A 24607-nucleotide genomic window follows, 5' to 3' on the forward strand; every position below is an offset into this window, starting at 1 on the left:
ATCAGTGGATAAAGAAATACTCCTGAGGTTTAAAAAAATGTAAGTGAATCATAGATTTTTTTTCACTAAGAAAAAAGGTAGCTAAGTCTTTCTGATACAAAGAGACATGCATTTCTATTTCCTCCTTATGGCTGACACACTGCTGCTATCCTTGCTCCATAAAGAGGTGAATCAGAGGGATGTTGAAGAATTGAGATTAAATATAAACAAAGAAAATGAAAGAAAGGATCTTAAACTTTTCAAGAAAGTTTCTGCTAAGATGCTTCTAGTATTATTATTGATTATTTTTAAGTATTAAAAACACTAGACAATCTTACAAGGAACTATACAAATCAGACAAAAGAGGGACAAGATATAGACACCAAATTGGAATGACTAGGGATACCTGTTATTTGTAATTATATGGTCTGAAAGAAATTAAATTTAACTAAGTGAACTGTTTCCTTCAGTTCCAGCTATATAAGTCCCTGGAGTGTGAACAGTAGAGCTACTTAGAATTTTTTTAAGAAACTGGGTAACTCAAAGGCAAAAAAACTCTTAACAATCATTTCACGTTAGAAGAACCACACTAAGATGCTGGTGCTTCCGAATTTCAACAAAACTGTTAAAAATAATTTGTACAAAAGTGAAATAAAGTAAATGTAAAAAGGTCGGTCTTCATCATGTCCAGCAGGCAATTCTGGGACCCACTTTTGATGTGGTTACAGTGTTCTTGTACACTGGGAGAGTTTCTACAGAAAAACATCTGTTCTGACAAATGGATTAATATTTTCTGTTTTGACATGTGGCCTTCCCAGGGAAAAAAATGTTTCAACAGCATTGTCAAGATTTTCTGCTTCACATTTCTAGGACTCCAGACACCTTTAATAGCTGTTTTAAAATTGGTTGCCAAAGATTACAATTTTTGTAGACACTCTTTAAATTCAGTAGAAAGTCTCTGTTGACATTTGGAAAAAAGCTTAGAATGCACTGAAAATTCTTTGACCAGTATAAGATTTCTGTTAATGAAAAATCCCACATCCTTAAATTCTTTATTCCCACCACTCCACCTTCAAATCATTTCTGATGGTTCAATAAAACAGATGTAGGCAGCTATATGTTTAATTCCTTGGGTCAGCATGCTTACAGTGGTTTGGATTTAATATATTTCCACAGAGTCTATACCAGGTCTTATTATACTAACCAGCTCACGGACTCAAAATAAAAGTTAGCCTTACCGATGCAATTCTCGCTTTTTACTTCATACCCTGGGGGACAGATGCATCTGAAGGATCCCTCCAAATTCTGACAGGTGCCAGGAGAGCAAGAGCCAGGAAGGGCAACACACTCATTAGTATCTTTAAAGAGAAACACGAAAAAAATGATTTAAAGATGAGACGATTGTTGCCAAAGGATATTAACATGAATTCAACTCAGGCCCTCTGATCTGCCACGTCACTATGGGCAAATATGCCCTCAGAGACTTTTGACATATTGAGTATTACTCATTTGGCAAGAGGCTAATTTTCCTTTGTCTACGTTTATTGAGACACGGATAGCCTGAAGCTCTATCCCAATAAAAACACTGCATACGAGTCATTCCCAACTGTTGGCTTATACCTTTTACCAAAATTTCCCATGAAATTTATCTTGGTCATGTAATCAGATGATCAAATGAAATGCAAATGTGTCCCGAAGTTGGTGGGTGGGTGGGGAATCACATCATTATTTTACAAAACAAAACAACATAAAGACTGTTTATTATGTACATACTTACCTATACAGTTCTTGCCATCTGGAGTAAGTTCATAGCCTTCATTACATAAACACTTGAAGGAGCCAATTTCATTAAAACACCGTCCATTTCTGCACACCTGACCAAAAAAGGAACTGCACTCATCTACGTCTGTAAGCAAACAGGAGTTAGCTTTTCAGAGAGAGCTCTTAACACATATTCTGCCACAAGTTGCAACTTAAAAACATATTCATTGGTAGACATTTACAAAGCCCTACATTACAATTCCTCATCAACACAGAGAAAAATGGCTCATATCATAAGGATCAGGTGACTAATAAGGTCACACGGATCTCTCCTGTAGGCTTAAGGTGAAGCTTTCCATGCTTTCCAATTGAAAAATAGTTCTCATCCTGGAGGTAAGAGGATACACGGATTTAACTGGACCACCCAGTTTGCAGGTAACTTTACCTGGAGGTAAGCTGACTATATTCAAAGGACAAATAACGAAGCATATCAAAAATACAGAAAAATCAATTATATGAAAAACACTCTAGAATTGCTGACACGTTTTTCTGTCAATTTGAAAAAGAAGTTCTTAAGTGGTAGGTTTTCAGTTAAGCTTAGAGTTGATCCCATTTGAGTAATTTTTTAGTTTGTTTGCAGATTATACTTTGATCAGAGCCATATTTGTATCTTTCATTCTCCCTGGCTGTACAAAGGGTCTGAGAACCTACAGACAAGAAGGTGGTTCAAAAAAATGTCTAGTTAGCTCTAAATTTTTTCACCGTTGCAGAATTTTATAAAATAAAGAAAGCTGAGAGGAATATATATTGGATTAAGTTAGGAGGTGGGTTTGAGCTGTGATGGTTCCATTAAGGTAGAAGGCCTGAGTTACTTTCACATACCTTACAGGATAATGTGAATTAAGAGATGTTATGTAGTAAAGCACCAGTATAGTGTCTGGCACATGGTAAATGAAATATTGTCAGTGTTTGTTGTTGTATCTTTTACTATCTTCTCCACCAACTACAGGACCCCCTCCTCCTCCTCCAGTCACTTTCAATTTTTATTTCAATCACTGTCTGTTAGAGGCAAAGGCTAAAATTCTGTGCCATGTAGAGAAGACAGTTTTATTTTCCACTGAAAGTTTACAGTTGTTCACAGAGACTAAGTAGGTTTCTGAGGGCTGATTTGGAAACCTAGAAACCACGCATTCTTTCTGTGGGAAAAGGCATCCCTTGCTTCAAAAGCTGATGGAAAATAAAATTTCAAAACGCAACGGGTTTTTCAGTTGTAGATTGTCAGTGTTTGAATGTAAATCAAGAATGGATTTTATGAAATATGAAATAATAACACTGAAACCATAACAGGTCTAACTTTGATCCCATCTAAGGGGTAAAAATAACCCCAAACCATAAATCAGTCCCAATATATTTACTATCATCTGCATGGCCTTTTCCCTTGAATTGACTGGTTGATTGACATAGTCTTCAACCCAGCAGATTGTCTTGTGATTATTTAAGCCAAGAGTGTGACCTTAGATAACCAGAAATTAGTTAATGATATTACATATCTTTTGGCACACATGCGCAATTTGAATATTAAACATATTTGTTCTTTGGCTTTATTCTGTGTTTCAGGATATTGTGTAGAAATGAAAGAGAAGCAATAAAGGACTGAGTACTTACCCAGGCAATCATTATTATGAGTGAGTTCAAAGCCTGGGTAGCAGAGACAGTTATAGGATCCAACGGTGTTTTTACAAGTTCCATTTCCACATGGATGCCGCTCACATTCATCAACATCTACAAAGAAACATTGGCTCAAAGGAATTCAATTTTTTACTAGAAAAACGTCGCCTATTAAACTTCTGGATTTTTTTTAAACTACTGGCTCACTTAGATTTTCCTCATTCGATACTAAGAACCCACATTTATTTAAGGAAAGTAAGCATGAGGTAGAGCTAACTCAGAAGTAGAAAATTATAGGAAAAAGTGCCACTTAATGACTTACAGGAACATATACGACTCAGAAAAGAAATGGACTAATAAGCAAGCAACTATCTCCTTAGTGAGAGGTTTTAATGAATAGGTTCGCTTGTCAATTGTAAGGAAATCAATCTTTTGAAACACTAGAACAATTTGTTCTATTAAGCATTATAAATGCTCCCCCAGAAATTTTCATATCTTAATTTGATCAGCACAACAAAGGTAAACTTTAATTTCCTAAATTTTATGAATTAGTGGAATGTAAATTGAAGAAGTCTATTAGAGTTCAATTATTATTAGCCTTTGAAAAAATGGAATTAATATTTAGAAAGGTCATGGCATATAAGAGAGGAGACGCTAGACTGTGAATTCCAGGATGCTGAAAAAAAAAAAAGAGGGTATTACTGTTCCTCAGGAAGGAAGCTTTGTTTAAGAGAGGTATTACCAAGGAGTCTAGCTGACTTTCATCGTGGATGAATTGTTAGAACCAAGGACAGATTTTTACCATATGAATTTCTGAACCATATATCTCAGGGGTTTTTCTTAGCAAATCATATCCTCCCTCTCAGAGAGAACAGCCAGGAGAAGCATATATAAGCAAGCAATCTCAGAAAGTTCATGCAAATAGGGCCGCGCCCTCCGTGTGTGTCCTTTGCATAAGCATTCCCTAGAGAATTTTTCCTAGGACCATGGGAAATGTCTGCAGGGGATCTCTTAGGAGGCACTGCAAGAATGGAGACGTTCTCCAGGTGGTCCTCATGTATGGATATGCCATAAAGGAAACTAGTTCTGCTGTTCTGCTGTACTGAAATCTGACCTTATGATTCACAAAGATAGTATCTTAAATACCAAAAGAGTAGATGCACAACTTTAGCTTTTTCTAAACTGAGAACATGATAATTATAAATAGCCAACGTTTAAATTTAATTTTCCTCCTGCAAGCACAAAGTGCTTCAGTGGAGATGAGCCAGTGGCTGACATCAGATTTAAGTAGTTAAGCTGAGTTCCAAGGTGTCCAGTCCATCTGCCTTTGAAATCTTATTAATCATCAGCTCAGCAAGTACTTACTGAACACAATTATTGCTTAACTAACTGTACATTAGCTACTGGGGCTTTTCAAAGTTCTGCTATCTTTGCTTCTAAAAACTGCAAGAGTTAAAAAGCAAAACAAGCAGATAAATCTCATGTATTCAATGATTCGGGTGAAAGAAGCATATGTACGTATGTGTGTGTTTATATATTCATTTCAAAACTGTCACTCTGCTACCACTCCCTTGTATTCTTGCATTCCAAAAGGCTTTCTTGAGTGGGAATAGAGAGGGGTAAATGGGCAGCTGGTACCGTGGTGATCTCCATGTAACCCTGAGTGTCCCAGAGCTCAGGTTAATAAGCATGTGAAAGTCACCTGGGGAAAAAGGCTGTAAATACTGAACCCAAGAACATATTGTGGTATGTCTTGCTTGCAAATTTTACATTGAATAAAACCATAAAGTTTCACATAGCTCATTTTTTGTAAGACTGTTTCTGACAGAGACTTGGTAGTTACTTGTGGCGAGTGACCGAACTGTAATCTCTTCTGGAGTCTCAGCTCCACGTCACCCCCTGAAACTAATGTCCTCCTTCTTACCCATGCACATCGTCTGGTCCTGAGAAGCCTTAAAGCCGTTGTGGCAGATACACTGGTAACTTCCTTGTAAATCCACACACAGGCCATGACTGCAAACATTAGGAATTTCTAAACATTCGTTGCGATCTAGCACAAAAAATAAAACACATGTTATACATATCTGATCTCTATTAAGATTCCTTCATTTTTTTCCACAGGCACTGTTTCTATAATCTGCTATTAATTATTACAGACAGTCTGAAAATGAACCATAACAACAGCTGAATCAAAACAAGCAAGGCTTTAAAAGTATCCAAACCTCTTTTCAAAAAATTTTAAATCATGCAATTTTTACATGCTGATTGGTATCTCAAGGACATTATTTTATTTTAGGTCCAATTCCAGGAAAATCCATTGAGAGACCTCTTCTTTTCCTAACAAAAGAATCTAAAAGATATGGTGAAATAGGTTCAATATGAATGAATAGATTTACTTAGAAAATCTTTCCAAAATTATCTTTTGTCTCTTTTTTTTTAAGTGGAGTATAATTGTTTTACAGTGTTGTATTAGTTTCTGCTGTACAGCAAAGTGAATCAGCCACATGTATACATATATCCCCTCTTCCTTGGATTTCCTTCCCATTTAGATCACCACAGAGCATTGAGTAGAGTTCCCTGTGCTCTACAGTCTGTTCTCATTACTTATCTATTTTGTACATAGTAGTGTATATATGTCGATCCCAATCTCCCAATCCATTCTACCCTCCCTTCCCCCCTTGGTATCCATACATTTGGTCTCTACGTCTGTGTCTCTGTTTCTACTTTGCAAAAAGGTTCATCTATACCATTTTCTAGATTCCACATACATGTCCTAATAAAAATAACCAAGAGATCACTGAAAAACTCAAAGAGGAAATCAAAAAATACCTAGAAACAAATGACAATGAAAACACAACGACCCAAAACCTATGGGAGGCAGCAAAAGCAGTTCTAAGAGGGAAGTTTATAGCAATACAATCTTACTTCAAGAAACAAGAAAAATCTCAAATAAACAACCTAACCTACACCTAAAGCAACTAGAAAAAGAAGGACAAACAAAACCCAAAGTTAGTAGAAGGAAAGAAATAATAAAGATCAAAGCAGAAATAAATGAAATAGAAACGAAGAAAACAATAGCAAAGATTAATGAAACTAAAAGCTGGTTCCTTGAGAAGATAAAATTGATAAACCTTTAGCCAGACTCATTGAGAAAAAAAGGGAGAGAACTCAAATCAATAAAATTAGAAACGAAAAAGGAGAAGTTACAACTGACACAGCAGAAATACAAAGGATCATGAGAGAATACTACAAGCAACTCTATACCAATAAAACGGACAACCTGGAAGAAATGGACAAATTCTTAGAAAGGTACAACCTTCCAAGATTGAACCAGGAAGAAACAGAAAATATGAACAGACCAATCACAAGCACTGAAATTGAAACTGTGATTAAAAATCTTCCAACAAACAGAAGTCTAGGACCAGATGGCTTCACAGGCGAATTCTATCAAACATTTAGAGAAGAGCTAACACCTATCCTTCTCAAACTCTTCCAAAAAATTGCAGAGGGAGGAACACACCCCATCTCATTCTACGAGGCCACCATCATCCTGATACCAAAACCAGACAAAGAAAATACCTTTTTTGATAGGAAAGCATGGACAGCTTTTCAGCGCAGGAAGTGTAAAGAACATTGTGCTCAGTGTCAAAGAACGAGTCATTTTGTTTCTTACCTACACAGGCTCCGTTGGGTGAAAGTTTGAAACCTGCAGCGCACTCGCAGCGGTAGCTGCCGGGACTGTTGATGCAGTCGGCATTTCGCTGGCAGAGGTTATCACCGTTGCTGCACTCATCAATATCTGAAAGAGCAACAGTTCCATTTTTAAAACGTCATTATTGCATCAGTATTATATTCACTTAACCAATTTGGTGATCAACTCCCAAATGCTGTAGAAGAAACAGTAAAAATCAGAAAACTGTCTAAAAACCAGTTATGTCTGCCAAACTTTTTTGGATAAGGTCACACATCATTCAGATTACCTTCACAGACCAGGAGCAGGTCATTGTAGCTGAATCCCGTAGGGCATTCACAGCGGAAACTGCCAATCTGGTTAATACACACACCATTTGCACAAATGCCTGGAATCTCTTTACATTCATCAATGTCTGCAATTGAACAGATGTGATCAAATATACAGGGTTCTGCTTAATGTATTCACCATAAAACCTCGAATAATACTATGTGTACACTGGAGTGAAAACACACACTCAGTGTCACAAAAATCAATTCTATACCAGTATGAATGATTTTGTGGTTTATGAAAGCATAAAGACTATAAGATATTATATCCTTTGAACAGTGATGAAAAAAAATGAAGTAGCTGATCAAGTATACCAAGTGATATTAGTGTCAATATAGCAAATGAACTTCCTAGGGAATCAAGCTTCCTCTTAAGTTACATGTCAGGCTCCCCAAATTGCTATCAGTCATCTGATAAAGCCAGCTATGTTTTTTAAATTTTATGTCCTTTGTTATACATGCATTGATAATGGACACTTAAAATTATATTGTTTATTTAATCTTTGCAGAAGAAAAGTAGATTGTGCAACAGAAAGTACCTTCAGGAGGAAGTGATTTATATAGTTAATAATTCTGCAAATTCATAAGTAGATTGGGAGAAAGGAAAACTGTAAAAATACACCCCAAACTTAAACGCATACTTGTGAAAACAGATGGTAAAGGTTAAAATAAAGTGGATTATTTAGAGTCATGTAATACAATATTCATGAAGAGGAAAACTAAAGTTTCAGCTTGATATGTATGAAATCTTGAGATAGTCACATAACTATCATAACTCAATCACCAGACTATGTTGATGGACTAATCCCACTGTTAACACTTGGCTAGAGGCTGTAAACATGTTATTTCTTTCTTGTCTAACTATATTAGACCCAAATACAGATTATTATCTTTTATGGTAGTTTAAACTTTAAAAACACTGAACAAATTTTTACAAAATGCTACGTGTATGTATTAAAATAAACATAATTTAGAAAAAACTCACCAACAGCTTTTCCAGTGTGAATGTCAAAGGTGAATCCAGGAATATTTCCACATATGGTTTTAAAGTCAGCTTAAAAATATAAACAAAGCAAATGCACTCTTAAAATTCTCCAACTCCTTCAAAATAACATTTTACATAGTATTACTTTTACTGACAGATATATTTTATATTATTCACAATGAGACATTTTAATTTCAATTATATTTATTTGATAACAATGCCAGCTTCTGCAAGGAGTGAATCTAGGCATACTTTATAATTATTATTATTGCTATTCTTATTATTACCATCATTAACTTTTTACTGCTCTGATATTAGAAGTAAATCATTATGAGATTCAAAATATCTACTTTAGGCATTTAAATTCTTTTTATTGGGATATGGAGGGCTTTAAAAATGATCCGATTTACGTAGATTGGAAAACCAGGTTAGTGTACAAATTTAAAAAGGGATTAGAATTGCACAAAGGCATAGGCATGCAAAAATAATTTTGTAGTGGTGAAACATGTTAACAATGAGTAATGAATGAGACATGAATTTTGTCTTTTTTTAACATAAATGTCTATTTGTTGGAATGTGAAATTTGAGGCATCAAAAACAATGCATCGTGGAATAAAATAGACTATGAGAGTCACTCCACATAATTCACCAAACTAATAGTCTAATTTTTAAGAAGCATATTTCTTCTAATGCCCACTGCTACACACATGAATAAAACTCTTGAAAACAGTATCAAGTAAACACATACTGCAGACTATCTGGGGAGGGACTTTGATATCTGGGGAGGGACTTTGTCTATTTCATCCACCAATATTCACCAAGCATCCAGAACATATAGAGAGGCACATCACAGATGCTCAACTTAATGGCTTCTAACTGCATGGCAATATGCGAATTGTAATTTGTATACATCATCTCATTTAATCATCACTATAGGGACTTCCCTGGTGGTGCAGCGGTTAAGACTCCGTGCTCCCAGTGCGGGGGGCCCGGGTTCGATCCCTGGTCAGGGAGCTAGATCCCACATGCATGCGGCAACTAACAGTTGGCATGCCACAACTAAGGAGCCTGTGAGCTGCAACTAAGACCCAGCACAACCAAAAATAAATAAATAAATGATCATCCTTATAACCATATCAATTAGTCACTGTCATCACTGATTTATTATCCTTATTTAGCATACGAGGAATCAGTTTCAGAAAGGATAAATAATCATGGCAGAGCTGTGATTTAAATACAGACCAGTCTATCAAACCTAAGGCCTTTGCTTCCTCTCACCTAAAAAAGTAATATTTAATTCCCCAAACCAATGATTTTTCAATTTCTAACTGGTGAAGTTTTCAAATTACAGAATTACAAAAATGTTCCTATTTGTTTTTTTGGAACAAAACTAGGGCAAGATAGAGCTAAGAAAATCCACTTGTGCCAAAGCAATCTTAACACATTTTTGGCTGGAGATGTATTACGGCCACAGGCATTAGTTTCTGCAAAAACCCCCCAGTCAATAATGTATTAAGAAAGAAGGACAAAGCTGGAGGTATCCAGAGCCCTGATTTCAAACTATACTACAAAGCTACAGTCATCAAAACAGTATGGTGCTGGTACAAAAACAAACACATAAATCAAGGGAACAGAATAGAGAGTCCAGAAGTAAACCCACACTTATGTGATCACTTAATTTATGACACAGGAGCCCAGATTATACAGTGGGGAAAACACAGTCTCTTCAATAAATGGTGCTGGGAAAACTGTATAGACACTTGCAAAAGATTGAAACTGGCCACTTTCTTACACCATATAAAAAAATAAACTCAGAATAGATTAGAGACTTAAATGTAAGACTGGAAACCATAAACTCCTAGTAGAAAACATAAGCAGTATGCTCTTTGACACTGGTCTTAGCAATATTTTTTTTGAATCTGTCTCCTCAGGCAAGGGAAAGAAAAGCCCTCAGGCAAGGGAAAGAAAAGCAAAAATAAACAAATGGGACTACATCAAACGAAAAACCTTTTGCACAGTGAAGAAAGTCATCTACAAAATGAAAAGGCAATCTACTGAATGGGAGAAAATATTTGCAAATGATATATCCAATAAGGGGTTAATATTGAAATATACAAAGAATGGTCACAACTCAATATAAAAAATATGAACAATCTAGTTAAAAATGGGCAGAGGACTTGAATAGACATTTTTCCAAGGAAGACATACAGATGGCCAACAGACACATGAAAAGATGCTCTATGTCAGTGATCATCAGGGGAAGGCAAGTCAAAACCACAATGAGATATCACCTCACACCTGTCAGAATGGCTATTATCAAAAAGACCACAAATAACAAGTGTTGGTGAGGATGAGGAGAAAAGGGAACACTTGTGTACCATCAGTGGGAATGTAAATTGGTGCAGCCACTCTGGAAAACAGTATGGAGGTTTCTCAAAAAATTAAAAATAAAACTGCCAGGGCTTCCCTGGTGGCGCAGTGGTTGAGAGTCTGCCTGCCGATGCAGGAGACGTGGGTTCGTGCCCCGGTCTGGGAGGATCCCACATGCCGCGGAGCGGCTGGGCCCGTGAGCCATGGCCGCTGAGCTTGCGCGTCTGGAGCCTGTGCTCCGCAATGGGAGAGGCCACAACGGTGAGAGGCCCGCGTACTGCAAAAAAAAAAAAAAAAAACCTGCCGTACAATTCAACAATTCCACCTCTGAGTATTTACGTGAAGAAAACAAAACACTAACTCAAAAAGATATATACATTTTTATGTTCTCTGCAGCATTATTTACAATAGCCAAGATATGGAAGCAACCTAAGTATCCACTGATGGATGAAGTGATAAACAATATGTGATATATTGTATGTATATACACACACACATATATATACACAATGGAATATTACTCAGCCATAATAATGAATGAAATCTTGCCACTTTCAACAACATAGATGAATCTACAGGGCATTTTGCTAAGTGAAATAAGTGAGACCAAGAAAGACAAGCAATGTATGACTTCACTTATTTGTGGAATCTAAAAAACAAAACAAATGAACAAAACAAAAGAGAAACAGAATCACAGTTATAAAGAAAAACTGGTGGTCACCAGAGAGGAAGGGAGTTGGGGGTTGGGCAAAATAGATGTGAGGGATTAAGAGGTACAGATTTCCAGCTATAATATAAATAAGTCACAGGAAAGTAATGTATCCATAAGGAATGATCAATAAAATTGCAATAACTTTGTATGGGGACATATGGTTACTAGACTTATTGTGGAGATCAATCCATAATGTATATAAATGTCAAATCACTATGTTGTAATCCTGAAAATAATATTGTATATTAATTATACTTAAATTAAAAAAAAGAAAAAAAGAGAAAATCCATTTGCCCACTGAATTTGAGCCACTGAGAAAGGCCCCATATGTCACTTTTCACCATGTCTCTCCTTAATTTCATCATGTTAAATGAAACATTTTAATAAATATACTCTAAGTAATACTGTATTTGGTAACAAATGCATAACCATTGTTTCTTATTTGTCCTATTGGTTCAACTCTTAGTATCTACAACTATTAAGAGTGATCCCTTCTCAGGTCATAAAAGAACCTGAGTGGGCAACAATTTTAAGATGATTTTTTTGCTCTTGTCTCTATTATCGTTCAGTTTTTCTTTCAAAAGAATCTGTGCTTAGAGAAAAATTTTACTGTGTAAAGACCAGCTCTCTTTTCTGCCTAAAAATTTCAGGTAAGTTTGAGGGAAATGATGCATAAGGAAAACTTTGACACTACATTGCTTTTATGTTAAGTTTGCTCATCAAATCCATTTTTTTGCATATTTTCCAAGGTCTAACTAAAAAGATACTGAGCTTGCTGGACTTTATAAATGACCACAAATTTTTAAATCAAAATGACACCTTCTAAATATAGCACAATGACACACAATAGTTTCTCAATAAATACTTGTTTTATGACTACAAGAATAATTAAGCAGCATGGTTTAAGATAATGAGTTTAAATGGACTAGTGTTATAAATTTTAATTTCAGCAATGGGGCTTATTTTCAGGATCCAGACTTCTACTCAACAGACATCTCAGGAATTAGTGTTTGAATCCCAAAGAGGGCTGCTTGAGAAACCGAGCCATATGAGCTCTTGGATATTTTCAGAACGGAGTGTGTCTGCTTTCCGTACTGTTAGTACTTCTTGCTTTTCCTCTGCTGTTACATGTATACCTGTGTCACTGACTCGGCCTTCAGCAGAAGCAGGAGCTGTGTGCTTACCCGTTCCTGGCGTTGGGCATGGTTCACAAGGTTTGTTCCAGGCTTTGCCCACATTGTATGTGCAGCAGCACATCCTCTTTGTCACATTAAAAGGCAACTCATTCTCACAAGTGGTTCCATTATAGCTTCGGTAGCAGAAGCTTTTTCTCATGTCTACATAGAGAAAAACAAGTAAGCCAACCAATCCTATCAGCAAGCAGCTAATAGCAAACCCCACACACCTGGACACACCAAACTTCCTCGATTAACTCTGAAAATTTTCACGGTCGTTTGGAGGGATCTTAAAATAATTCCTTAAGCTGAACACAAATCATTTTTAGATAAGCATCTTTCCTGTTTTTAAATAAGGGGTTTCATTTACAATTTTCCTGGGGGGACAAAGTTAATAGATACTTCTCTATTCAAATGCATTTATTTAATTTAAAAAGGATTACATGTTAAATTTTAAATGTTCTCTTACTCATAAAATAATGTTCACTTTACACGAATGGATAATAAAAATTATTTAAGAATATATATTTACAATATTTGATGAAATTTTCTACCTGACTCATGCTTTGTAACATGCAACTACGTAGCCAAAGTTCAAAAATATGATACAGACCCAGAAGTTTATAAGATTTTGAAATACTTCACTATTCATAAAGATTTAACTTCCAAACTTTCTGAATAATAATTCTGAGATTAAGTATCTGAGAGATAACTGTTGGCCAGGAAGCCAGCAACTGTGACCTAATCAATCTCAGAGACCTTTACCTACCCATACAGTTGTGGCCTCCATTGACCTGCATGTATTCAGGTGGGCAAATGCAGGTGTAATTTCCCAGGGTGTTGTAGCAAGTCCCAGGTCCACACACACCAGGATGTGCAAAACACTCATCAATATCTAGAGGATGCAAGAATATCCATTAATTAGTAAATATTTTCCCCATGAATTTATATCGCTTACACTACTAAACAAAGCATATGGCTGATTCCCCAAATTCATATTTTTATAGAATTTATCTTATTTTTATAAAATTTAGAATTTAAAGCAATTACATAGGAAATGCCCCCCAATATGCATTTACATGATATAAAATATGTCCTTCTTCTGAAGAATAAAAACCTAACATTCAAAAATAAAGATGATCAAAATAAACTATTCCAAAGTGGCAAAAAATAACTTAAATGGCACCTATACTTTTTAATTGAAATTTCATATTCTTCAAATGGAATTGCTTTAAAGCTACTTTCCTCTTATGTCATTGAAAACCAAATATTAGTGTCAACTTTAAACTGAATGAAGTTAGAAAAGCCTTTTTCTTTATAGTTCCTTTCAAATTAGCACCCATTCAGAGATTCTAGAAGTAGCACAGCTGCTGGGTAATTCTCCTTATTAAATCATATTTCTTCCAGATGGATTTATCTAACATGTTCCAAAAGAAAGGTTATAATGGAAACAATTACATTACATGTTTAATGTTCATTTTTTAGAAGCATTCATTCATTCATTCCATAAATAAACACTGAGATTCTACTGTAAGCTAGAACTTGTAGCTATAAAGATGAAATAGACGTGGACCTTGCTTCAAGAGGCTCCCAGTCTAGTGGGGAGACACGCCTCTAAAAGGATGATTACACCGCTATATGAGAAGTTGGGGATGGAACCAAGAAAGGCATCTGCATAACCTTTGAACTGCTTCATACTATGTTGTCCAACATTTAAAAGTTACTGAAAATATTAGCCTAATGGTTGCATTTCAAACTTACCTATTTTGCTATATAAAATATAACTTATTGGTATTTGAACTAATAACTTATTTTGATACTGAATGTTTTCATACCATTCCAGCTTCCCCCACTTATTACCAACCCATTACTCAGAGAAAAATAATGGTAAATTGTGGCAAATAATCTGTAAATTAATTTATCTATCATCATACAACTTAGCAGCACTGATAGGAAAAGAAAAAAGCTATGAACCAGTCTCAACATATCCTCTGATAAAATTTGAAGACAGACTCTTTTTCTCCAGGCCTGACCAGTAATTTTGTTTTAAATAGCACTAATAATTTTTAGGTATAAATTTATCTTACCTTCACAGATGCGGGTTTCCTCACTGAGGTAGTAGCCTTGAGGGCACTCACACTGGAAGCTCCCGAAAGTGTTGATACAGTTTCCACCCTGGCAGAGACCTGGTAACTCCTGGCATTCATCAATATCTGCCAAAGGGGAGACAGCTCAGATACCATCATGAAAGATAAGAGTTACTATGAGAGCTTTCAAATGTGTGATACTGTAGGACCTGCAGACTTCCACACATCCAAGTGAAAGCACACTTAGATGGGAGGTTTATTCTGACCATGAATTTTCTTGGCTTTGTCATGGAACTTTGCTATAATCTGAGAAGAGTAATTACAGCAAGCTGAGCATGATTAAAGTTGGGGATAATTATAAAAAGAGTTTCTCTGCAGAACAATCACACATCAGGTCACTGCAATGGGTCAAACCTTTCTGATTTACAAATGGTTATAATCTTGTTGGGACTGTTCCACACTAACTTTTCTACCAGATTTTCTCTAAAGTAATTCTTTACCTTGTTTAAATCTGGTGACAATTAGAGGTATGCTCACCTTCTAAGATGATTGTGATGGGGTTAGGTCTGAAGCCTTCACCTCCAGGACACAAAGTGTAATATTCAGCTGCAAAACAATGGAATAAAAGAAACTTGATACCTGTGTGCAAGAGGCTGACAGTGAATTAGCACTTAACAACTGCCAGGCTCAAAGCACATATCCTAAGGGGTGTGTCTACATTTTCCTTAGTGCCTTTTCAAACACATTATCTTTAAAAGTACATTACATTTTACTTGAAATAAGATCATTACTTCATAAATTATATACAAAGTAGAATAACCAAACCCATTTGCTTTTAATTAAAGAAAAAAATTATTTTCAGACAATTTATATCACAACCTTTTTGGCTAGTAAATAAAAACTAAAAGACTCAACAATTCAAAAGTTTCACCTATGTTCCTATCAGGACATACGTTTCAACTGAAGACATAATATGACTGGACTTGAGGAATACAACTCATCTATGAACCTCAACTAAAACAACTGTGGAAAAGAACCAGGAATGGTCTTTATCTGTGACACCAGGGAGAATTGATATTATCATCATTCATACTGGATTGTGGTTAAAAACTGTTTTTTTCTTTTTAGCGTTATCAAGAAAAACAGGAAAGGGGCTTCCCTGGTGACACAGTGGTTGAGAGTCTGCCTGCTGATGCAGGGGACGCGGGTTCGTGCCCTGGTCCAGGAAGATCCCACATGCCGCGGAGCGGCTGGGCCCGTGAGCCATGGCCCCTGAGCCTGCGCGTCCGGAGCTTGTGCTCTGCCACAAGAGAGGCCCCAGCGGTGAGAGGCCCGCGCACCGCGATGAAGAGGGGCCCCCGCTCGTTGCAACTAGAGAAAGCCCTCGCACAGAAACGAAGACCCAACACGGCCAAAAATAAATAAAATAAATAAATAAAATTAAAAAAAAGAAAAACAGTAAGAAGAGAGGAATTCAGATCCCTTTTATATGACACACTCTTGGCTGGTTTCAGCACAATCATTGAAAGTGGTCCAGATTCAAAGTTCTGACCCTCACTACCTCCCTCACCCGCTAGCACCAGAAGAAAATGGTAGCTAGTCCTCAGCTACCAGTGCTTCTTCCCTCTTCTTCTGTTGCATACTCACTGCTATTGACAGGGGGGCAGGTCTCGCAGGGGTTCCCCCAGGCCTTCCCCAGAGAACAGCAGCAGGAGGAGCGGCTGACGCCCACCCCGATCTCAGTGTTGCAGGAGAGACTCCCGTCGCCCCGAGGGCCGAACTTCAGGTAACAGTTGCCCACTCGATTGTCTGCAGGGCAACACAGGATCTTAAAATTGTCCTTATCAGAGCAAGAACGCCTTTTTTTGGAGAATGGTCACTCAAATGATGAAATGCAAAGTCTGTACATGAATCCCCAGAACAGAATAATCTGTTGCTTTAAACTTTTTCAAGACTGAGTTGCAGGAATTAAATAAATTACACTTTCCTACATCTAGACATCCATATAGATCATGGACTAAACAAGAGAGTAAGCAATTACTCATCTGAGACATTCTGGACCTTTAATGATATGATTGCAAAAAAATGTTTCCTATAATCAATCTATAGCATGAGTTTATCAACAAAGGGAGTGAAATCCAATATGTTAATTTAAAGCAATGTATTCTATCACTGAAATATTGATAACACCATCTCCTTCCTCTCCTCCCCATAATCTCCATTCTCCCGCAGTTTAGTTTCAACTTGCACATTGAGTTTTGCAGGTTTTGGGAAAGCCAGTCTGTAACAACTTTAGGGAGGCTACTTAAGAGATCAATGAATCTCAGACTTTGTCTTGTCTCTATCTATAATTACCAACTAGATCACCTCATTAGTTCCATGACTTTAAATACTATCAAATTTGTGGTTCCATCTTTCACCTCTCCCCTGAACTCAGATCTTTCTGCCATGTGCCTAGTATTTGATTTCTCCTCTTAGATATCTAAGGTACTTTAGAGTTAACATGTCTAAAATCAAACACTTGATACTCTTTCCTCCACATACAAAACCTGCTCCAATCCTCTCCCAGGCTTCTGCGTTTACAATAAACAGAAACTCCAATTTTTTAATTGCTCAGGCCCTATACCTTGCAGTCAAACTCTGAATCCTTACTATCATGCCTTATTCAATCCAGTAATAAGGTCTGTCGACACTACTTTCAAAATATACCTGGAATCTGATGACTTACCACTGCTTCCAAATCACTACAATCAGAGTTCAAGCCACCATCATCCCTCACCTGGACTATTGCAATTGTTTCCTAACTCATCTCTGGACCCAATTATAGTCTATTTTTCCCACCATAGCCGGAGTCATCCTTCAGAAGCATTACCTTAGGTCAGGCCACTCCCAATGGTGTCCCACCTCAATCAGAGTAAAATCCAAAGTCCTTATTACAGTCTACCAAGTAGTTTTCATCTCCAGCTGCACATTATAATCACTTGAGCAGCTTTTTATTATTTTACTTTTCTTTTCTTTTTTTTGGTTTTGTTTTTGTTGCTGAATCTCCTGTGCAAACAGAGGTGTTAACTCATGGGTCTGCTCTTACTAGGCCTGTATTAATTCATCCTTCCTTCCTCCTTCCCTCCCATTCTCTCTCTTTTATCCCTGCTCTCCATAATCTCCTTCCTCATCCCCTACCCAACCATATGAATGTGTTTAATATTATTTTTTTGGTCTGTGCTCCTGCAAAATTAGTATTTTTGTTTTCATTTGCACATTTTAAATTTCTATAAATGGTATTTTGTCGTATACCTCATTCCATCTTTATAACATCCAATCCGTCAACTCCACAGTATTCAACTGCGATTCTTTTTCAATCTATCCACTCTCCAAATATGGCTTCTAAATTCTTGCCACTGAAAATAATGAGGCACTGAATATTTTTCCTTATGTTTCCATATGGGCCTGGAAGTTACTTTATTAAATATCTAAAGCCCAGAGAGGAACTGCTGGTTCACAGAGTTTGCATATTCTTAGCCTTTGGTATCAGGAAAAACACTCCTTGTTATCTGCCATATGCATCCAGTGAACCTTTTAAATTTTTTATATTTGTAAGTCATTTTGAAAATAATTTGCAGAAGAAAAAGGCACAAACACCCTTATTAGAAATTTTAATAGGAATTTAATCATAGCTAACTCAAATTTTATTCCATATTTTCTTGGTTTTGAAAAAATATATACCTGAACTGGTCCTATAAATGCCATTAACTGCTTGCCTGTCAGCTGTCATGCATAAACCTGAAACATATTCATTTTGTAAAACTGATTCCACATTTCAAACACATCTGTCCTGGCCAATGTACTGGACAGGGAGCCAGGCAACTCGGGACACTGCTTCAGCTCTGCCATTTGCAAGCTCTGAGACCTTGAACAAATGACTGCACCTCTAGGGCCCTGGTTCCCAAGTCTGTGAGAGGAGGTGGTGGGAGCAGATGTCTCAAAAATTCCTGTTTCAAAATATGACTTGGAAGTTAAGCAGGATAAAAGTGACCATATACTTTGGTAATCTAGAGTTTCTTAAGGTAAAGGACTACTATTTTGTTCTCAAGTTAATTGTAGTAAATGGTCATCACAAGAGAGTATGAGTATTTAACTCTATGTACTTCTATTCATTTGTTTCATATAGCTTTTTCTTACCAACACAACCCACACCGGTGGGGTTCAGCTGGAAATCGGGTGGACAGTTACACTCATAGCGACCAGGAGTGTTGACACATAGGCCGTTCACACAGTTTATTGGATCTGCACATTCATCAATATCTAGGAAAAACATTTAAAATGCCCACATTAACATCTTTACTTTCCTTGTGCATACTGCTGTTCCAAAGAATTTGGTGGAAATTTTGCAAGTCAGTAGACTAAAAATCTTTAGGAGGGACTCAGAACAAAGAAATAAAAATGTAATACTTATATACACCTAAAGCAGTTTCCATAGATCAGTCACACAGTATTCATGATATCATTTAATATCCTTAATAAATAAATTATAATGAAACGTTGCAATTCTGAAGAAAAACATTTTATCACTGTTTGCTTAATTAAACTTAAACATATGTATTATATATTTGTACATATATGTGGACATCATAAATATATACAAAGAAATACTTTACTAATTTCATGTTGGATATTTAATATTAAGTTGTTTATATTACAATGGATCAATTCCATAGTTAAAAATAAATGTATCAGGGCTTCCCTGGTGGCACAGTGGTTGAGGGTCCGCCTGCCGATGCAGGGTATACGGGTTCATGCCCCGGTCCGGAAGGATCCCGCGTGCTGCGGAGCGGCTGGGCCCGTGGGCCATGGCCGCTGGGCCTGCGCGTCCGGAGCCTGTGCTCCGCGGCGGGAGAGGCCGCAGCGGTGGGAGGCCCGCGTACCGCAAAAAAACAAAAACAAACAAACAAAAAAAAACAAAAAATAAATGTATCAGCCAAGGGGGAAAGGGGTGGGGTGTGAGGAATTGGGAGACTGGGATTGACACATATACATTATTGACACTATGTATAAAATAGACAACTGATGGGAACATACTGTATAGCACAGGGAACTCTACCTAATGCACTGTGGTAACCTAAATGGGAGGGAAGTCCAACAGGGAGGGGATATCTGTATGTGTATGGCTGATTCATTTCGTTGTGTAGTGGAGGCTAACACAACATTGTAAAGCAACCATACTCCAATAAAAATTAATTAAAAAATAATAAAACAATAAATGTATCAGAATGTAATTTTCTTTTTCAAAAAAATGCATACCCCAAGGCATAGTAGGCTAAGCAGAAATTTGAGGAACTTCTATATCTAGCACAAAATGTTCATTTCAACTAATAAGAACACAATTAAGCCCTTAACTGGCCATACCTGTACAGTTCCCTCCGGTTCTGTCCAATTCGTAACCATCATCACAGATACAATGAAACATTCCAGGCAAATTATTACATGTTCCAAAGACACAAATATTTTGGAAGGAGCATTCATCGATATCTGGAGATTAAAAAAATAGTAATCTCTTGATTACAAAGACATTTAGATTTACTGTATGACATTAATAAATTATTCTATCTCCTCAGATGTTTTTATGCAGCAAAAAATTTTCTTTTTCTTTGACCAGGGATGTCACATAAATGGCAAGCAACTAATGTTCATATGGGGCAGAAATATGAAATAATATTATCTTATTTTATTGACAGTATTTTACTGTCTTGGGCTGTAAAACACTTGAGAAAAAAATTGGCCTAGGGCATAAAAACGTTTCAGAAATTAAATATGAACGTGTTAAGGGAATAAGATTGTAAAAAATTAAAGTTAAAAACAAATTCAAAGATTCTAATAATTAAGTGAAAACAGCAGATGTTTTATAAACATCTACAACATACAAAATATACAACATATTTTAAATATTAAATATATCTTTAAAATTATTTAAGTTTAATTTTTTAAAACTTCTTTCTTGTTATGTAATCTGATCTGTTATAATAAAGTCAGTTATAAACAGGGAAAGAAGTTTTTTCCCAGTAGTGTGTAATAAGATCATCCATTGCCCCACATTCCTCCAAATCTCATTAAGATATCTCTATTGGACTGAAATCATAAATTCAGTTTATGAAAGTCTTCCATGAAGCTTTAACTCAAAATAAACAAGAAGTTATTACTCCTCATTCATATGAAAATGAAGGCATAGTGTGCCTGTACATCTGTAGAAGTAATCTGTATTTCTACTCATAGGAAGAGGATGGACATTTTTGTACACAAATTACCTCATATCCTAAGAATGCAGACCAGGCATGCCATTTTAGGCTAGACTAGACAAGTCATTCTAAAATGCTGTCTTGAGACAGTTATATCTTAAGTATAAACGGGTCTTTTGGTCATTCATGATTGTCAACATAAAGCATTATAACTATCTTATATTTAAAGTATGGTTCAAGTTGTGTCTAGAAGTTCAATTGATGTGTAAAGTTGTCTTTACTTGTGTTGGGGCAATAAACAAAGTTATTCTTTTTATATAAATCAGTAAGACTCATTAAGTTAGTTTATAATTGAGTTGTGTTAATCTATAAATTGAAATGGAATTGTATTATCAGCCTTCTGCATATGCATTTTACTTTTAAGTGAACTTTATTAGAAATAACTTCCATTTAAGTAATGTAAAAGTTGCGTGGAATAAGGTATTTTAAGAGAATACTGTCTTGTTTTTATAAAATTGATGCATATTCAGAAATTTGAACAATACAGAAAAGTGGTGATAGGAAACAGAAAAGATAGGAAACATAGAAAATAAGATAGCAAGAACAAAAATCACTCAAAAATGCTTCTATCCAGAATTATCATTGTAATTGGATGAACACCATTCCAAATATTGATATTTCTCAATGCATATTCACAGAGTAAAGCTGAAACAATTTCCATGCATCAGATCAATTTTTCATTATCTCAGTATCTTCTAAAATGCTTTCTAATGTTAAGAATTGATGAAAACACTAAAACTGTATCATCTTTTGGCTTTATGTTAAAATTCAAACACAATTTTAAGACAGTATTAATGGATTCTATACAATGATGATTAACAATTAGCATCCATATATGCTTCCAACTCATTTTTGCTATTCATATTATTTTCACTTTTTAAATGTTCATGGCATTTACCATAATCTCTACAGTATTTAGTACTAATTCTTTAAAGGAATCAATATTTTTATTGTCACTTCTCCATTTATTTCTTGATTGGCTGTTTTTCATTGCTGATAAGTTGTGTGTTTTTTTTGTTTTTGTTTTTGCCCACGACAAGAAGGGAGAGCCCACAGGTGGTTTCCTTCTGAATTATTTCACTTGTCAGGATATGTCTATTGTCTTTTTTTAAAAAAATAAATTTATTTATTTTATTTATTTATTTTTGACTGTGTTGGGTCTTCGTTGCTGCACGCAGGCTTTCTCTAGTTGCGGTGAGCGGGGGTTAATCTTCGTTGCGGTGCGTAGGCTTCTCATTGCTGTGGCCTCTCTTGTTGCGGAGCATGGGCTCTAGGCGCGAGGGCTTCAGTAGTTGTGGTGCGTGGGCTCTAGAGTACAGGCTCAGTTGGCTCTAGAGTACAGGCTCATGCTCCTCGGCATGCGGGATCTTCCCGGACCAGGGCTCGAACCTGTGTCCTCTGCACCGGCAGGAGGATTCTTAACCTCTGCGCCACCAGGGAAGCCCTGTCTATTGTCTTTATGGGCTTCAGTAGTTGTGGTGCGTGGGCTCTAGAGTACAGGCTCAGTTGCTGGCACAACTGGCTGAGTTGCTCCTCGGCATGCGGGATCTTCCCGGACCAGGGCTCGAACCTGTGTCCTCTGCACCGGCAGGAGGATTCTTAACCTCTGCGCCACCAGGGAAGCCCTGTCTATTGTCTTTATAATTAACTAACTCTGAGGTATAACATTCTTGTCACATGTGTCCTTATAACTGTGAGGGCAGCATTCTAATGTGTGTTGGTACTGAATGTTTGTTTTGTTCATGACTTGCCTTTTCTATCTGCAGTTTGAAGAATCTCTATTACTTAAGTTGACAAATTCAATAAGGCTAAATAAAAATGATTTACTTCTTTCTGTATATTCAGTTCCTTCTTCTATTTCAGGAAAATGTTTGGTTGTTTAATACTTTTTTTCTATTCAATTTTTAGGGACTCTTCACTTCAGAAACACCCATTATACTTAAGTTTATGGTCTTTGTCTTTTCTCTAATAGTGTTAATTTATCCTCTCCCCCTTTTTTTTCACTGTGATTATCTCACGTCCATTCTCTATGGTAGTAATTACATTTTCATCTCCTCTGTTCTTTGCTGTCTATTTAATTGTTCTCTTATTTTGCTGCATTGGTCCACATTTTTTGTTTCCCTTAACTCTGCAATATCTCTTTTTGTCTTTTTTTCTGTTTTTATAATCACTTTGAACTTGTTCAATCATATGTTTTTATTAAGGTTATCTGTGGTACAATATACCTGTGCGAAATTTGCTCTTGTTCCTTGAGTAGTTTTCCTCTACTCTGGATTGATTATTTACTTGCTTTTTGTATGCTTTCTTTGTTGTTGTTGTTTCCATTGAACACCTGCACAGCTGCCATTGTTTCAGTTTGTTTACACATTACTTGGTCAGCTCTTTCAAGAGTTTTATATATAGTTGATGCTTGAACGACATACATTTGAACTGTGCAGGTCCACTTATACATGGATTTTTTTCAATAGTAAATACTACAGTGTATGTAGTACAACTACACTATCTGCAGTTGGTTAAATGTGTGGACATGGAACCGCGAATGCAGAGAACTGTGAACACTGAGGGCCGACTACAAGCTATACACAGATTTCCCCCCGTGCTGAGGGTAGGTGTCCCTAGTCCCCATGTTATTCAAGTGTCAACTGTACTCTGATACAGTTTAGATGGAGCTTCTCGACATCCTCCCTTCTTTTTTGATTTGGGCTTTCTTTGGAAGACAGCTTGGGGTATGGGTTTCATTATAGCTTCTATTCTGTGGCCCAGAGTTTCATAAGGTGGGGGAAGAGGAGAAATACGGATGGGAGGACCTCCACTGGGCTCTGTGTGCTCTTTGTTGGTGAACCTAAAAGAGAGAGAGAGCCCCTGCTCTCTCTTCGGAAATCATACTAAATGCTCTGTATCTGGATTTACTCCATCTGATGGAGTCCTAACCTGTCCCTGAGGAGGTTCTTGCAGGTTCTGTACTTTCCCATTTTGGTGAAGAATACTGGGAAATGGCCAACTCCAGCAGTTTTTTAAACTCTATAGAAATTCTGAGAATTTATGATTAGAGGTAGATGCTGAGTGGAAAATGTTGATTAGAGGATCAATTCAAAGGGGCATCAATTTATAATACGATGGGAAAATATCAAGGAATTAAAGTAATAAATTCAGGATAAACTGTCTAGATATGCCAGATCTCATAGAAAGAGAGAAGACAAAACCATGGAGAAACAGGCAGAACCATGGAATTACATTTTTGGGATCTCAAAAGTTGGCATCTGGTTAAATGGAGCAGAGGGTGAGCTACATGTGTGCCACTCTCAGGTGCCCTGGCAACTGGGATTTCTCTCCATGGAAACAACATATTTTGGGAAAGCCAACATGAGAAGGAAGTACAGTAAACAGAAACTATTTAGCATCACCTTGAGGGAGGTTCTGCGAGAAGCTTTGGAAGACCCTAGGCCACAAATAATGGAACAGAATTACGAAAGAGAAATGCTGTCTTATGTATAAAGGATTAATTTTGAAATTTTATGTTGGCAAAAGTGTCTGGCTATTGCGAACTTTCCCTTTTTCCC

The 24607-nt window shown here is 36.6% G+C and overlaps 1 protein-coding gene across 1 annotated transcript in view; it reads right to left on the bottom strand.

Moving 5' to 3' along the window:
* The window catches only part of FBN2 (fibrillin 2), a 224600-nt gene that overhangs the window by 29992 nt on the left and 170001 nt on the right, over positions 1 to 24607 (bottom strand). Inside the window, exons 35-48 of the mRNA XM_024120349.2 lie at positions 20161 to 20283; positions 18937 to 19059; positions 16405 to 16566; positions 15295 to 15363; positions 14758 to 14883; positions 13440 to 13565; positions 12680 to 12832; positions 8414 to 8482; positions 7389 to 7514; positions 7082 to 7207; positions 5333 to 5458; positions 3406 to 3522; positions 1757 to 1885; positions 1218 to 1337 (exon numbers count right to left, since the gene is read on the bottom strand). Coding sequence (XP_023976117.1) covers positions 1218 to 1337; positions 1757 to 1885; positions 3406 to 3522; positions 5333 to 5458; positions 7082 to 7207; positions 7389 to 7514; positions 8414 to 8482; positions 12680 to 12832; positions 13440 to 13565; positions 14758 to 14883; positions 15295 to 15363; positions 16405 to 16566; positions 18937 to 19059; positions 20161 to 20283 — 1695 coding nt within the window. The remainder of the gene's footprint in view (positions 1 to 1217; positions 1338 to 1756; positions 1886 to 3405; positions 3523 to 5332; positions 5459 to 7081; positions 7208 to 7388; positions 7515 to 8413; positions 8483 to 12679; positions 12833 to 13439; positions 13566 to 14757; positions 14884 to 15294; positions 15364 to 16404; positions 16567 to 18936; positions 19060 to 20160; positions 20284 to 24607) is intronic.

Source organism: Physeter macrocephalus, chromosome 8, assembly GCF_002837175.3.
Source record: "Physeter macrocephalus isolate SW-GA chromosome 8, ASM283717v5, whole genome shotgun sequence".
Classification (NCBI taxonomy): domain Eukaryota; kingdom Metazoa; phylum Chordata; class Mammalia; order Artiodactyla; family Physeteridae; genus Physeter; species Physeter macrocephalus.